The sequence below is a fragment of the Solanum lycopersicum genome, chromosome 1 (genome assembly GCF_036512215.1).
Source record: "Solanum lycopersicum chromosome 1, SLM_r2.1".
Lineage (NCBI taxonomy): Eukaryota > Viridiplantae > Streptophyta > Magnoliopsida > Solanales > Solanaceae > Solanum > Solanum lycopersicum.
In genome coordinates this window covers 84455484-84472040 of record NC_090800.1, presented here as the reverse complement: position 1 = coordinate 84472040, position 16557 = coordinate 84455484, and the positions used below count along the sequence as shown (strand labels likewise).

The window sequence follows — 16557 nt, the reverse complement described above, 5'->3', positions numbered from 1 at the left end:
ATATGTTTTAAATTTATGATCTCAAAATTTAAAAAACTCGTTTATTTTTTTAAATTCTGTATCAAGTCAAAATTAGATAAATAAATTAAAATGAGCTAAAATAATAATAAAAAACCCTTATTTTAACTAAAATGCGCATAGAAATTAATCAAACAAACTATCAAACGAATCGCTACAACACACGGCCGTCTGAATGTCTTCTTTGTTTTTTCTTTTTGGCAAGTAGTCCCTCGTAATCGAGCGATTTCCTCTCCCTTTTTAATTGTAAGTCCTTATCGATGATGGTAGTAAAATAATTTGTTAATGCTTATTGTACTAATTTATTTATTTGTAAAGACAGTTTTTATTCAAATTCTTAATACCAAGTCTAAATAAAAATAAAATAAAGAATTTATTGTGTAAAAATAAAGATTTAAATTCTTATTCTTAAAATAATAAAATAAAAAATTTGTTATTTATTTTTATACAATAAACTCTATTTTGTGCTTTTATTAAAATCATGATGTTAAAAGGGAAAATCATTGTTTCATGATTTTTTAATTTAATTTTTAATAAATAACATATAGTGATAAATTATCTATGCGTTTAATTTTCTTATCACAGAGATAATAATTAGTAAATTTGAAAAAATCAAATTCTAATACGAATATCAAACATCAAATGAGAAAAAAAAGAAAACTAGTAAAGAAAATTGCAATACAGAAGAACATGAAACAATGTAGAAGGAAGTATGTACGTAGAAAACTTCCTAGGGTCATTTAAGGATCCTCATTGAATAAAATCAAAGATTTTTTTATTATTATTACTATTTATAAAAAGATCAAATCAGAGAAAATATTTAATATTGAAATAATTAAAATGATCAATCCAAATAAATTTTAAAAATATTTCACATGAAAACATAAAAGAATCGTGTATAAAACGTAAAATAAAATAAAGATTTTTTTTAATATTACAAATGAAAACACAAATATTTCGTGTATAAAACCTAAATTAAAATAAAAGAATTCATTATGTAAGAAAGAAGAATAAGAATTATGTTATTTTAAGAATGAGAATTTTATTTTTCATTTTTACACAATAATTTTTTATTTTTATTTTACAATAGACTTAAATATTTTAAATGTATTGGGATGAGCTAATATTACGAATTTTGCAATGGATTTTGTGACTAATAATACTACTAATGTTGCTGGTGGTGGTGTTGCTGCAAGGCTCATCCAAAGCAACAGTACTACTATATAGCACAAAGAATCAAATAATTTTTCTTTATATTATTCAAATGGTAAAGAATATTTGTATTCATTAACCAATTTTGGAGGTTACAATTCAGTTGTTTTAACTATTTTAGCTCAAGTTAACTTGCAACATAGCTACCACTTCCTTGAATACCCTATCTCTCAATTCAAAGAAGCATAAAGTTACTCAAAAATCATGTTTTCCACCTCTTCTCGAATGGAATCAAACAGCACGGTGGAAAGATAACGCTCTCCAGAACTAGCCATAATTATCTGCATACATTATTTTAGGCCATTGTTCAAATGTTTTACCACAATAAGTTTACCAGCATTTTCTGGCCTTTTTGCTACTTTTACTGCTGCAGCAGCTGCAGCCCCTGATGATATTCCTACCTGAATATATTCCAAAAGAAAAAGGAACTATACATGTCGTGATGATATCAGAATGCACATCACAAATGGAACACACACTACTACTACTACTGTAAAAATAACTTTTAGCGGCAATATCGTACATTAAGTTTTGTAAACTGCCTTTGGATTGGCAGGGTTTTCGCTCTGATGAAGAACATAAGAGTTGGGTGTCGTATCTATTATCTCTTGGGCCTTTTGAAGCACACCATCTGTACCTTTGGCAGGATCCGTGATGTATAATTCAGCCCCCAAAGCTTTAAGAACAATCCTTCTTTCAATACTATATTTTGCTCCCATCACTATCACAAGTTTATACCCACGAGCTGCTGCAATAGACGCAAGACCAATGCCAGTATTTCCACTAGATATCTCAATGAGGACGGTCTTCAGCCATCATTATTTCAACATTTTGAAAACCAAAAAAATAGTTTCAATTAAAGCCTTTCAGATAAATGATCATAGACGACTTAGTACTCCGAGTTACATAATGTGTTCCTTTTACCTCCTCATATTTATTCTAAAACAAACTTAACTAACCTTTCCAGGCGTAATCAGGCCCCTGTCTTCTGCATCTTTGATCATACTCCATGCGACCCTACATATCAAGAATTAGAAGTTAGAAATAAGAAAGTGAATGAGAGGAGTGAAAGATAAATACCTATCTTTAATACTTGAGCATGGTTGCATTGTCTCCATTTTGGCTGCAATTTGGGCAGCACAACCTTCCGCGATTTTGTTGAGATATACCATAGGGGTGCTTCCTATAAGCTGCATCGTTAAGACAACAAAACGTGATGATGATTTGATTCTAAACAAGGAAGATGAAAATAGTACCAAGAAAGGAAACTACTTCCATAACATCTTTCGCGATCTTCCTCTTCTCTTCCATATTGTGTTGCTGACTTACTGCAATGAGAAACAAGAGCTACGCGTAGTTAATAATATGAAGAAGATATAACCTATGTAACATTCTCATGGAAGTGAAACCAAAATGTATATACGATGAGCCAAATGCATTATATATAACAACCATACAAGAATAAACTTGCTCAATCTTTGACACTCTTTGGAATGTAAAATTACGGCACTGGCCTAATTCAATTCCAAAAGCTAGTTCTTTAGGGACGATTGCCCAAATCCATATAAGCTGAAGACCACCATTCCGCAACAATTACTCAAGGAGTTGTGAACTGCCACAAATGAACAGACATCATCTAGTAACTGTTTTTACTTAAATAGGAAAGGATGGTCTCTTTGGGATGATCATAAATGTATGGAGTTCACTAAGAAAGAATTAAAAGTCCTAATAAAAAAAGAAAATATTTTTTTTATTAACACGTTTAAGATCATGAAATTGAAATATCTTTTGATTAATTCAAGATGTCAAAGTTCAAAAACATTTTTTATTTTATTAAAATTTGTGCCAAATCAAAATCAGACAAACAAATTGAAACAATGTGAGTACTATTTTACCCTTTTGATGGTTGTGGTGCTTTGTTCAGCACACGTGCCATATTTTTTGCTACATATTATTAATTTATATCATAATCAAATCATATTGTTATTAACAAATTTGATAAAATAGTCATGTTTTTTCACCATTAGTTTTTAAAGCATCATTTAATAAAACTTTCTTAATTCAGTTATAGAAGAGTAATTTTTTTTAATATAAATTATTTATTTTCTTCAAAAATTTAAGAATTACATTCGTAATAATTAAACTAATGCAAATTGTAATTCTTTTTATTTTTTATATTAAATCAAAACCACACAAATAAATTGAAACAAAAAGTATACTATTTTGCCATTATATGCTTCGCGTTAAACAATTGAAGCATGAATATCACATTTTTCCTTATTTTGTTTTTCATTCGATATACAACACTTATATTGAAGCCTAATTACAATTGAATTCGGACAAAATAAGGACCATTCAAAAGGATCAAGATCTCTGATTCAGGGAGATACAACTTTATCCGCTGCCCGGCCTTTCGTGGTCATGTCATATTTTTGTTTCATATTAATTTATGTCACTTCAATTTGATAAAGTTATCATATTTTTCTCACCTGTAAATTTTAAAGCATAATTTAGTAGAAAGTTTTTCCTCCATTTGTAGAAGAGTTTTTTCTTATAAATTTATATATTTTCTTTAAAAAATTAAGAATTGTTTCTCATTCATAAAATTTTAAGTAATACAAATTGCAATCTTTTTAATTATTTGATCATGTATACAAATATTTAGGTTTTCACGAATACTATTGCGATAAATAACAGCTATGGAATGATGAAAATGTTAAAGATTTTGAATTAATTCAATAATGGATATATTGTCATAAATAGAGTTCGTTTATTTAGGAGATTAAACTTGGGAGGACTTCACTATTTTAGCTCAGGTAACTCCAAAGTTCCTCAAAATTTCATGTTTTCCACCTCTTCTCGAATGGAATCAAACAGCACGGTGGAAAGATAACGCTCTCCAGAACTAGCCATAATTATCTGCATACATTATTTTAGGCCATTGTTCAATTTTTTTAAGGAGACACAGAAAGAAAGGGTGTTATCAGGTTACTCATGAAGTAGATTTAACTTACCACAATAAGTTTCCCAGCATTTTCGGGCTTTTTTGCTACTTGTACTGCTGCAGCAGCTGCAGCCCCTGATGATATTCCTACCTGAAAATATCCCAGGAGAATAATCGTAGTGATATCAGAACGGACAATATCACAAACTGAAGCTGAGGACTGACAATTCATGGACTCAAAAGAACTTACCAGCAGACCTTCTTTCAATGCAAGAAGCTTTGCCATTTCAATAGCTTCATCGCTAGATACCTGAACATTAATAAAAAAAAGAAGTTATACACGCTGAACAGATAATCTGACAACTACTTATATGGTATACAGCCTTACTTGAAGAACTCCATCCAGGATGCTGAGATCGAGAACAGGTGGGATGAAACCAGGACCAATTCCTTGGATTTTATGTGGCCCTGTAACGGTAACATACAATGATCAAAGAGTAGCGATGAAAACAGAGTTGAGCTTGAAAAACTCGAACTAATGCAATGACATGTTAGTTGTCTGACCTAGTTGTCCTCCATTTAGAAATGCATTTTCAGTTGGTTCTAAACCATATACCTGATTTTCCAAACAAGAAAAGAAAATCACAAATCAAGTCAAAAATGAAAGAGCAATACCGCTAATGATAAATAACCGTACCTTTATTTCTGGATTCTTCTCCTTGAGGAACTTTCCAATTCCTGATACCGTGCCTCCAGTCCCAATCCCAGCAATGAAAATGTCAACTTTTCCTCCCGTACAATTCCATATTTCAGGTCCAGTTGCATCATAATGGATCTACAAAATGGATACTTTATAAATACTATATATTTTTAACTATAACAAATGAATCATGAGTTATTTGTATAGACACCTTTGGATTGGCAGGGTTCTTGTCCTGACCAAGAAAATAACAGTTGGGTGTTGTGTCTTTTATCTCTTGGGCCTTCTTAAGCACCTCAGGTATGCCTTTGTCACGATCCGTGATGTATAACTCAGCCCCAAAAGCTTTAAGAACAATCCTTCTCTCAATACTAGATGATCCTGACATCACTATCACGAGTTTATACCCACGAGCTGCTGCAATAGACGCAAGACCAATGCCGGTATTTCCACTGGATGTCTCTAGAAGGACAGTCTTACGCCACCAGTATTATTTCATCATTTGAAAACCAAGAAAAATAACTTCAGTTCAGCCTTTCAGATAAATTATAATAAATTCACATCACTATCAAGAGAATTGTGTTCCTTTCATACAAATTTTCACTAACCTTTCCAGGTCTAATAATGCCCCTGTCTTCTGCATCTTTGATCATATTCCATGCGACCCTACATAGTAAGAATTGCAAGTTAGAATATAATTCGAGATTTTGCAAATTGAGCGAAGAGTGAAAGATAAACACCTATCTTTAATACTTGAGCATGGTTGCATTGTCTCCATTTTGGCTGCAATTTGGGCAGCACAACCTTCCGCGATTTTGTTGAGATATACCATAGGGGTGCTTCCAATAAGCTACATCGTGAAGACAACAAAAACGCGATGATGATTTGATTCTAAACAAGGAAGATGTAAAGAGTACCAAAAAATTCATTTCAGAAAGGAAACTACTTCCGTGACATCTTTCGCAATCTCATGACTCTTCTCTTCCATATTTCCTTGCTCACTTACTGTAACAAGAAAAAAAAGCTAAACATATTTAATTATAGAAAGAAGATAGAACCTATGTAACTTACAACCATAATCAGCCTGTAATATTAAACATAAATTACTTTCAAGGAGCTGTCAACTATCAGTCTACCACTAATAAAGCTGATCCTAATATATAAAGAGAGATGGCTAATAATTACTCCATTGCTTTTATTTACTTATCAAATATTTCATAATTTAATTTCTCTTTTTTACTTGTCATTTTTTGACAAATTAAGTAAGCATAATTTTCTTTTTTCCTATTATACTCTAGATTCGTTAACATTCCTGTGTGGGTTAATGTCTTTTGAAAAATAAAATGCAGTGACTAAATATATTTTTGAGACCCCATTAATTCATAAAGTTAAAATATTAAACTCACTATATTAATAATTATTTTCTTAATAGGTTTGTCAAGTTAAAATTTAATAAATAAAAAGGAACGGAAAAAATAATAAATAATACAACAATAAGAAACACCAAAAATTTATAAGTTAGCAAAAATAAATTAGCCTAATTTTCGAACACAACCAACTAAGATTTATTCGACTCGGAAATGACTTAAAGTGAGAAGCAGTGCTGGCTCCATGGTGAAGCAAGTCAGACACTAGCTTTGGACATAATAACTATGATCTTTTTTTTTTTGAAAAAAATAATAATTTATTATTATTTTATTTTCAAATAAAAAATTATATCTAAAAATTAGAGTTTGTCAGGATATGAATATAAATTGAATTTGCTTTTTAATTTTCTGAATGATTCGAAGTGAAAATTGTAAACACGTTTTTTTTGGAGTTTTCAAATTCATAAACATTGTAGAATGTATTTTTATATACAAATTCTTTATATAATCACTTTCACTCCATATACACTTATGAAGAATATATATTTTTTTTTGGTAAACAAACAATATATTCTAGAAATTATATTAATGCATGTTTTTTTTTTATATAACAAATCAAACATTTAATAAAAAATAATAACAATATAGTTAGTCCTAACATAGCTAATCTCATATGTCATTTACTTCTATTGAAATCAAATGCGTTATAAATAGGTAGATATTGTAGTACTTATATGTGGACCATTCTAAAACATTAGGTTAGGCGATAGTCTAATTGACAAAAAAGGTGAGAAAATCAAGTAGCTCACTAACATGTGTTAAAGGGGACACTTATTTTACATTGTAAGATGAATTTACCCCTATTTAAATTGATAATATCATAATTATCCAAATTCTTCTATCCTGCAAACTGACAGTCTGTCACGCCCTAAGTTTGAACAAGGCCATAAGTACCATATGAACATGTGGTTTACACGATAGAAAACAATAATTTATGTATTTTCCTATTATTTCATCATATAACGTCCTACGAGTTATTCATTATTATGAAGAGCCTAGTAATTTGCCTAATTGATGCCTTGTGACTATCTCTAAACAAATTATCATATACAAATATGCACTCATGACTATGATTTTATACGCATAACGTAATCGCGATCTAACACAAGATATGCCCTCCGTGGGCTCGCTATGAGGGTCTTACGGAAGGTCATATGTGCCATATTATTCCTATTTACAACACTTTAGACAAATATGTCATGTGATTTTTTTATTTATTTTTAGATATTTCAATTAAAGACGCAATATGATTATTATGATATCAATACAAAGACGTGTGAAATGTGGAGACAAGTTAATTTGAGTGCAAAAAGAGTATAGGCATGTGTGCCTTAACAATAGATCGAGGGGATTTTATAAAATTACCTACGCGTTCATCCTAACAGAATCAAAGACTGTTAGTTTACATCATTACATTCATAGGTCAAATTTAGTGGAAAATTTAAGACTTCTTATTACTTCTACTTGGAGGTTTACATAGACCTCTACATACACATTACATACATAAATATATATCGAGTAAACATAGACCCTTCGTATAGGAAGATTACTTAGTCTTGTACCTTAAACGATTGCAAGTAATCAGCTCACCTCTTTAGGCATTAAATCTCAATATCAAGCTCCAACTACTCTAATATTATTTCAAAATTAGCTTAATGCTCCAACATTATCAAATAAAAACTTTAAGAGTATTCTTAAGCTTCTTTGAAATAGAGCTAGTGGTAGTTTATACTTTTGTAGTTGTTGAATGCGGATAACTGGATCTTGTGAAATTCGAATCAATCGCCCAACTCTTGATTTTTCTCTACTTTCCCCAAATATAATGATCAAGCTTTATGTTTATCTTCACAGTGTATATATATATATCCTTGATGTCCATTTTCCTTTTCTTCTTCTTGTTTTTGCCACAATAGCTGGACCCATATGTCGAATTAGTGCCGGTAAAATAAGCACATATTTTGGTGATTCGTCCAATCCGTTCATATTTTAATGAATTTGGTGAGTGATTTTTCACATGGTGTAAAATATGGGTTGATATTCATATTTGATCCATAAAAATATGGATAAAATATGAATTAGCCAAATGAGTTGACGTTCTTACTTTTATTTACTCAGCATTCATGATATCAGTAACAATTAGTATAACTTCTCTTCTTTTTTATGTTACTAGTTCTCGAACACGTGCAACGCACATGTATTTCATATCATTTTAAACTACACGAACACACAGTCAACTATGAACCTGTGTGCTCCAAGCATAGTCCATGTCCACATTTCAAAGTTCAAATATGCAAAGGCATCAACAGAAAGTGTTGATCAATATTTATAGCTAAATCAGTTATATTGGAATAGATTTATCTGAAAGTAGACTCTTTGGAGAAGAAATCTAACCAAAGAAGGCAAATGAAATAATTGGACAAACCCACCTTATGATACACTTTATGGAGTATTTAACGAATGTTTAAAGATTGATCAGAATAAATATCATTGAGAAGATTAAACTATGTAACAACCAATAATAACAAAGAAATTTTATATATTAAAATATGAATGAAGAATGTAAAAAGAGAAGATGAAAGAAAGAAAATTTAATGAGCGAAATAAATATTAGAGTTCCTATACACAAGAATTGTAGGAATAGTAAATAAAAAAATTTTCTTGAAAAAGTTAAATTTATAGAAAAAAATTATGGAAACATGAAAAGACACATGGAAAATTTAAATATCAAATACTATTAAAATAAATATAAAAAATATTGAGATGAAATTTAACTTTAAGAGATACATGAATCTACTTTAATTTCTTGTCTTTAAAGAATAATTATTCATTTGTATTTTTTTAAAATTTGTGTGAGAAATTTGAAAGGTCAAGATTTTGAAATGAGAATAAGATATATTATATATATATATATATATATATATATATGAAAACTATAAAAAAAAATGGAATAAGGAACAATTAGCATGAAATTTGAAGTACCAGGGGTGTTATAGTAATTTGTTCATTTGAGTTACACTAATTAAAGCTATCAGTTTTTGTAAAAAAATAATACTACTAATAGTAAGTACTTTACAAACAAAATTATAAAGCAACCCAAAAGAATTACAAAGTTTATACAATATATGCAAGAGATATAAGTTAACTTCTTTTTTCTTTTTTTAGTTCAACTCGTAATATTTTGACGTTTTCTTATATGCATGTATTATTGGAAAAGAAATTAAAGTAAAACTACAGTAAGCTAAGATTAAAATATATTTTGTACGTTTAATTTGGAAGAACATTTGCTGGCATCAGACTACAGTATCCTGAATCGTGATATAATTTCTTCTAGTTTAGTTGTTGTCTTTTATTAACATTGTTTTCATAATACAGCTGGCAAACAATACTATAAAATCGTAAAGATTGTAATATTTATATGTGAACCATTCTGAAATTAATATAGAGATTATGGTTAGGCAATAGTCCAGTTGACAAAGAAGTGATATTTCTTTTTTTAAGAACAATTTACGCTACATGATGGAAGCCTTTCTCCATTAACTATGTCATTGAAAAATCAATACTTCTTTGTTGACGGAACGAAGGGCTAAATAAAAATAGTGGTTACACCATTCAAATGGTAAAAATGTTTGTATTTCGAATAATATTTCACTGATTTATTAGGATGTTACACTTGAGTGCATCTTTCCTCAAGTTACAACAAATAGGAATAACATGTATCCCTCAGTTTAAAGAAGCATAAAGTTACTCAAAAGTCATGTTCATCACCTCTTCTCTAATAGAATCAAACAGCACAGTGGAAAGATAACGCTCCCCGAAACTAGGGAAGATGACCTGCACAGAGAATTGAAAAAGAATTTTAGGCCAAAGTTCATTTGCAAAATCAGAGGCGGACCCACATGGTGTCCGCCGGGTGCTCGACCACCCATTAACTTCGTTACGGAATATATATATCTATGTAGAAAGTGATAGGTATTTATATAAAATTAACATAGAGCACCCAATGAATAAATGATTTAGTTGGCCCCATGGCTCCTGGATAGGTACTTTGTTAACACATATTTTTTATATTTTCACTTTAGAGCACCCACAACCTTAAATTCCTAGATCCGTCACTGTGCAAAATTGGAAGAACCATGAGCTCATCAAGGATTCCCCAAGTTCAGAGATGAAATAGATATCAATAAGCTTAATGAAGTAGATCTAACTTACCGCGATAAGTTTCCCAGCATTTTCGGGCTTTTTTGCTACTTGTACTGCTGCAGCAGCTGCAGCACCTGATGATATTCCTACCTGAAAATATTTCCAGGAGAAAAATGATGATATCAGAACGGACATTACAAATGAAGCAGAGGACACAGAAGTGATCTTTATCGACAGGTGAACTTACCAGTAGGCCTTCTTTCAATGCAAGAACCTTTGTCATTTCAATAGCTTCATTACTAGATACCTGAACATAAATGAAAACAGAAGCTATCATCATACCAGGAAATTATAGCAAGTGAACCAAAAAATCAACAGCATTAGAAACATATGAGAGGACATTAAGGGTGTGTTCGGTATAAAGGAAGGAAAATAAGTGGTTTCTTACTAATCTTCTTGTGCTCGGTATGTACGCAAAAAATACTATCCTAAAACCACTTGTATATAATCTAAGTCCAATACTATGGATGGTGAGGCTGGGGGTTATGGAGGTAGGGGTGAAGATGAGGTGTGTTGGAGCGTGGATAGGACAGAACAAACTCAATGTAGAATACAGCTTGTGAAACTTGTTTTCCCTAATTCCATTAGAAAAGTCGTTCTCCTTATTTTTAAGCAACTTGTTTTCCTAAACAAAATGTTCACCAAAAACTTCAACCAGCCAAACATGGATAATAAGAAAACCTACAATGAATTTACTTTGATCTGTTAATGAACTAAATAAGATGGATATGTTTCAGAGATAAGAGTAAACGGGAAACTTTTACATTGAAAAGTCACGATTATTCTGGAGATTCAGATAATTCTGTCAACAAAAGGATATATCTAACCATACCCTACATAGCGATCTAGTCTATGTTCGCCTACTTCATATCTCTGCTTCTGTGAGTCGTGAATGTGTTAGTTTTATATCAACCAAATTGAAATTGTCAGTCAGAGTATAGCAGATTCATCACCTGGTTAAAGTCATTTGTAAGAAATTAAGGTTTTATAGCAAAATCTCACTCACATTGAGCGGAATAAATGTTTGTAGAATCTGAGAGCTACTTATATGGTATACAGCCTTACTTGAAGAACTCCATCCAGGATGCTTTGATCGAGGACGGCTGGGATGAAACTAGCACCAATTCCTTGGATTTTATGTGGCCCTTTAACATTTAATTACACACATATCAGTATAGGATAAATAATAGTTGATTGAAGCAGAGATGAAAATGAGAAATGAGCTGGCAATCCTCTCAATTCAATGAGAGTATAGAAATGATGTAATGACATATTAGTTTCTATATTGATTTGGATATTCTGAGAAGACACAGAAAGATGGAAACTTGACTAACCTAGTTGTCCTCCGTTTAGAATCGCATTTTCAGCTGGTTCTACACCATATACCTTTATTTCTGGATTCTTCTCCTTAAGGAACCTTCCTGCTCCCGTCACCGTGCCTCCAGTCCCAATCCCTGCAATGAAAATATCAACTTTTCCTCCTGTGCTCTTCCATATTTCTGGTCCAGTTGTTTCATAGTGAATCTGTAAATTGATACTTGATAAGTATGATGTTTTTTTTTTTAATAGCAAATGAACAAATTATTTGTAAAGGAGGCACCTTTGGATTGGCAGGATTCTCAAACTGACGAAAAAAATGACTGTTTGGCGTCCTATCTAGAATCTCTTGTGCCTTCTGAAGCAATCCATCTAAACCTTTGGCTGGATCTGTTATGTATAACTCAGCCCCCAAAGCTTTAAGAACAATCCTTCTCTCAAGACTATACGATGATGGCATCACTATCACGAGTTTGTAGCCACGAGCTGCAGCTACAAATGCCAGACCAATGCCAGTATTACCACTGGTTACCTCAAGGAGGACAGACTTCAACGGCCATTATTTCCACAGTTCGAAAAAACAAGGAAATATCATTTCAGTTCAGCCTTTCAGGCATATAATCATGCAGAGCATAAGGAACTAAAAGTAGAAGTTTCCATCTCTCTAAGGACGAAATTTTGAATAAACTGATATTAAGAGAAACGGGCATACATGAAAAATTATGTTAAGCTTATTTTATCATCACATCAAATTTTATGAACAGTACTTGGGAATATTATAATATAACATCTCTTCAAGCTGCTACTTTTTCCTCCTAATACGGATTCGCAGATGAACTTCACCAACCTTGCCAGGGGTAATCAGGCCCTTATCTTCGGCATCTTTGATCATACTATATGCAATCCTACATATCATAAGTAGCAGATGTGAAAAAATCCATAAATTCAAGATTTTCCCAAATTTAGATAATAATGATGTACACACTAGAAACAGGAAGAAAGATAAGTCTCAAGAAGAAACTGAATCAGGGGATTAAGGGATAAACACCTGTCTTTGACACTCGCGCATGGTTCCATTGTCTCCAATTTGGCTGCGATTTGAGCAGCACAACCTTCGACAATTTTGTTGAGATATACCATAGGGGTGTTCCCAATAAGCTACATTGTGAAGACAACAAAATGAGATCATTGATGCTTAAAAAAAGACGACGTAAAAAGTACCAAGAAAAATATCAGCAAGGGAACTACTTCTGTGACATCCTTCGCTATATCATCCTTCTCTTCCATATCTCCTTAATGACTAACTGCAACAAGACAAAAGGCTTAATAATATCAAGAAGAGTATCTGAACCTACTAAATTCTCAATCATGGAAGTGTGACCACAACGTACGATGATCCAGATATAGAATTTGATATGTATAGAAACCATACAAGAGAAAGACCTATTCAAACTTTGACACTGTTGATAATGATACCACAACAAAATCATCAACTCTACAAATTATACTAAAGTAGGAATAGGTTGACAATTTTACAAGTCATACTAAAGTAGGAATCGGTTGAAATAAGTTACAATTATCTGGAACTAGAAACTGAAGAAGCAATTTTTTTTTTGTTCAAAATGTAGCTATACACACTGTGGTCCTATTTTGATAATAGTTAGGGATTACTACACATCTTTTATATGACTAACAAACAAAGATAATGTTAAAAGGAACTTCATCTTTTTGCTGCATCTTCAAACATAACAATCCCACATTAGCTTTTTTCCAAAATAAAGTAAAATGAAAAAAAAAATCACCTGATTAAATACTTACATCAAAAACCGATTAATTCAGACTCCCGTCGCATAAGTCATTATTTAAGGGGATCCTAATAGGTTTTTTCATATATAGGTCTTGAACTTGTACCAAACTCTGGGTAAGGATAGAGGAATTTTATTGATCCACCATAATCCTTGTTGGTGAGTAATGGTTCAAAACTTAGCAGAGACAAAATACACAACGTGATTCTTTCACATCTGTCCTAGTTTTGATGGACAAAGTTACTTAATACGTGTTATTGATGGATGGGAGGTGACAGATATCCCATGGAATTAATTTATCATTCTATTTTCAAATACCAAAAGAGTCTACTAATGAAAAAATAGTACTCTACCAAAAAGGGGCAAATAAAAGTGTCCCCCTAGATTAATTAAACTGATGTTGAACTTTCCTTGAGAACAACAACAGAAGGGAGCAACCCAAAACTAGACATGTGGAGATGACAATTAACTTAAAGAGATCAGAAATGTTAACTCAAATAGTATCTATTTTTGGTTATTGGAAGAGAAAACAATACCTCTGGGGGATACTTTCACAAGTTGCTACCTTCCTTATCCAGGGATTCACCAAAAACTCACATGAAAAAAAAAAAAACTAATAAGATTGGTGGGTATTTATATTTCTCTTTCAATTTGTTTATATATTTTGACTTTATAATGCAAACTTAGAAGAGAACACTTTTTGAATCTTGCTCCATTGATAATATAAAATATTGCGAAATATCATCCAAAATTTTGATATTGTGGAATAATATTTGTCGAATCAATGTAAAAAGAAATTACTTTAAAAGAAACCATATGGAAATACGTATATAAACAACTGTGCAAATCCAAAATAGTGAAGCTTCACATGTGCATCACACAGAAAAAGAAAAAAATAAAAACTTCGTATGATGTGATGTGCAAGTTGTCTATATTAAAGTGGAGAGGATTCAGTCTATAGTTTTTTTTTACTATTTTTCCACTTAAAATTATATAAAATGGCGGGCAATAAATTACAAACTATATTGGTGATGCTTACAAATTGCATTTTAAGGAGAGTTTTAAGACGAAAGAATTATCTTAGGTGTCAAAATCAACTTATTAAATTGTGTTCTACCCAACTCGTTTGTTTAAGAAAGGTGTCATTGCTTATTTTATTAACTGAATTTATTTTAACCCAATTAATTCAACTTATTTTAAATATGTTATAATATTTATTTGTTATATTTTATATAGTCATAATATAATTTTTTTAAAAAAACTATTAAGTATTTAACTAAAATATTGTTAAGAATTTATTATTACCTTTATTAACTCATTTGGCCTAATCTATTTTAATATTCTCATATTCGGCTCAATTCAATTATATAATCGTCCAAAATTATCCTAATATACCTTGTATTTCCTTTTCCTAGCGCGTCATGTCAGGACAGCTAAAAATTCAAAAGTACAATTAAACTTTTCAATTTGAGAGCTAAAAGCTGTTTTTTTTTAATTACAAATGTTATACGTTTTAAATATCTTTAGAAAAATGGCTCTTATGATAAGATTATAGTTTATTTAGTGTTTTTGAATGAATAAAAATTCAATAAAGTAATATGGTAATTCATCCTGTGAAAAATAGAAAAAAAAACATAGGAGCAAAAACGCAAGCAATTACGTATGTATAGGATGTGCAAGTGGCAGACATATATTTATTACAATAACACTTTATTGTATTTTCAGCCTCCTTATATTAAGTTTGGTGGTCACGATCTAAAAAAAAAGAACTCTGTTCTGTCAAATATATTTTTTACGAAGATTTTAGAGTTTGATATATTATTATTATATAATAAGAACGTTGAATATTTCTATAATTGAATGATTCTGTTAGGATTCGTTTGGATAGGCTTAATAAAAGCAGCTTTAAAAAAATACTTTTAAAAGTGCTGAAACTTATTTTTAAAAGAAGCAGTTATGTGTTTGGATAAAAGTGCTGAAGTTGTTATGTCAAACGTGAAAAGGGAAAAATGGAAGAAAGAAATGTTAAGGTTATATGGGTAATTTGGAGATTGTATAAAAATATTAAGCACAAAAAGATAAAAATGTGATCAACTTAAAACAACTTATAAGCTAAAAAAAAAAGCACGCCTACCCCAGCTTTTAACTTTTGGCTTAAAATAAGTTTTTTTTAACTTAAAATAAACTGTTTTGAGTATTGCCAAACAACTAAATAAGTCAAAAACCAGCTTTTAAGTCAGTTTGACCAGCTTTTAAGCTGAGCCAAACAGGCTCTTAGTGTATCAGGAATGCTATGTTACGTGAGATTTGTGACTTTAATGGTCTCTTTTTAATATGCTCTCTGTCTCAATTTCTCTATCTCAATTTAAGTAAAAGTATTGAATATAAAACATAAAAATAAAAGAAAAGACTTGAACTTGTGATCTAAATTTTTCTCTCTAAAAATTATTTATTTAAGCAAATCAAGAGGAATTTATTATTTTCTTTCAATATTCCCCATTTCACTAACTATATAAAATTATAAACTAAAAGTAATCAAACTTAGATTTGCTATTCCTGCAGATCTTAGTATGAACAGAAACAAGAAGAAAGTTATGAAAGCTTCGTGTATTTCAATTAATTCAACAAAATATAAGCAACACATACTAGGTAACTCTATCACCAATGCTTAAACAGAAAGGAAGAAACCAGTGTTGTCTCTATATAACCTGTTATAACCCATCAAAACACTTGATACTGTAAAAATTATTCATAGAGTCGGTGTATACTGAACAATTGAGCATAGACATGGCCAAACATTACTGAATTCGAACAGTATCAGCAAGTAACGTTTATGGAACCTCAACCTCTACGGGCTAATTAGCTAAATGCAATTGACACATACAATATGCCCTGAAAGAGTTGAGAATACTCTCATGTGAAAAAGCTATCGAC

At 30.9% G+C, this 16557-nt stretch overlaps 3 protein-coding genes across 8 annotated transcripts; all 3 read right to left on the bottom strand.

Annotated features, from left to right (window-relative positions):
* Positions 1–1262: 1262 nt before the first annotated feature.
* LOC101256331 (cysteine synthase-like) lies at positions 1263–2813 on the bottom strand. Its single transcript, XM_010313885.4, has 5 exons — positions 2688–2813; positions 2503–2558; positions 2311–2420; positions 2190–2247; positions 1263–2036 (listed from the first exon to the last, which is right to left on the bottom strand). The coding sequence occupies exons 2-5, from the start codon at positions 2539–2541 to the stop codon at positions 1755–1757; spliced, it is 489 nt and encodes a 162-aa protein (XP_010312187.1). The 5' UTR covers positions 2542–2558; positions 2688–2813; the 3' UTR covers positions 1263–1754.
* Positions 2813–6099, bottom strand: LOC101245992 (cysteine synthase-like). 5 transcript variants are annotated; one of them, XM_026032421.2, is made up of 11 exons: positions 5821–5975; positions 5615–5724; positions 5483–5540; positions 5086–5349; positions 4872–5009; positions 4739–4790; positions 4563–4642; positions 4425–4484; positions 4245–4325; positions 4084–4149; positions 2813–2842 (listed from the first exon to the last, which is right to left on the bottom strand). In XM_026032421.2, the coding sequence occupies exons 1-11, from the start codon at positions 5860–5862 to the stop codon at positions 2828–2830; spliced, it is 966 nt and encodes a 321-aa protein (XP_025888206.1). In that variant the 5' UTR covers positions 5863–5975; the 3' UTR covers positions 2813–2827. The 5 variants fall into 5 exon arrangements, with proteins under 5 accessions (XP_025888206.1, XP_069144714.1, XP_010312173.1 ...); XM_069288613.1 differs by lacking the exon at positions 2813–2842 and adding an exon at positions 3473–3719; XM_010313871.4 differs by lacking the exon at positions 2813–2842 and adding an exon at positions 5982–6099 and having other exon boundaries at positions 3936–4149; positions 5821–5898.
* A 3810-nt stretch (positions 6100–9909) lies between these two features.
* On the bottom strand, positions 9910–14531 carry LOC101246283 (cysteine synthase). Of its 2 annotated transcripts, none has more exons than XM_004230081.5 (10): positions 14160–14531; positions 13067–13122; positions 12867–12976; positions 12666–12723; positions 12102–12365; positions 11836–12025; positions 11567–11646; positions 10689–10748; positions 10511–10591; positions 9910–10132 (listed from the first exon to the last, which is right to left on the bottom strand). In XM_004230081.5, the coding sequence occupies exons 2-10, from the start codon at positions 13103–13105 to the stop codon at positions 10043–10045; spliced, it is 972 nt and encodes a 323-aa protein (XP_004230129.2). In that variant the 5' UTR covers positions 13106–13122; positions 14160–14531; the 3' UTR covers positions 9910–10042. The 2 variants fall into 2 exon arrangements, with proteins under 2 accessions (XP_004230129.2, XP_010312168.2); XM_010313866.4 differs by lacking the exon at positions 14160–14531 and adding an exon at positions 13637–14159.
* Positions 14532–16557: the final 2026 nt, after the last annotated feature.

Excerpts from the sequence above, each read along its gene's own strand:
- LOC101256331 (XM_010313885.4), bottom strand. The coding sequence starts at position 2,541 with ATGGAAGAGAAGAGGAAGATCGCGAAAGATGTTATGGAA. Across the intron at positions 2,421-2,502 it reads TCGCGAAAGATGTTATGGAA|CTTATAGGAAGCACCCCTAT; the intron begins GTAGTTTCCTTT and ends TTAACGATGCAG. Across the intron at positions 2,248-2,310 it reads TGCTCAAGTATTAAAGATAG|GGTCGCATGGAGTATGATCA; the intron begins GTATTTATCTTT and ends CTTGATATGTAG.
- LOC101246283 (XM_004230081.5), bottom strand. The coding sequence starts at position 13,105 with ATGGAAGAGAAGGATGATATAGCGAAGGATGTCACAGAA. Across the intron at positions 12,724-12,866 it reads TGCGCGAGTGTCAAAGACAG|GATTGCATATAGTATGATCA; the intron begins GTGTTTATCCCT and ends TATGATATGTAG. Across the intron at positions 10,592-10,688 it reads CATTGAAAGAAGGCCTACTG|GTAGGAATATCATCAGGTGC; the intron begins GTAAGTTCACCT and ends AAATATTTTCAG.
- LOC101245992 (XM_010313871.4), bottom strand. The coding sequence starts at position 5,862 with ATGGAAGAGAAGAGTCATGAGATTGCGAAAGATGTCACGGAA. Across the intron at positions 5,725-5,820 it reads TTGCGAAAGATGTCACGGAA|CTTATTGGAAGCACCCCTAT; the intron begins GTAGTTTCCTTT and ends TTCACGATGTAG. Across the intron at positions 4,150-4,244 it reads ATGCTGGGAAACTTATTGTG|ATAATTATGGCTAGTTCTGG; the intron begins GTAAGTTAAATC and ends TAATGTATGCAG.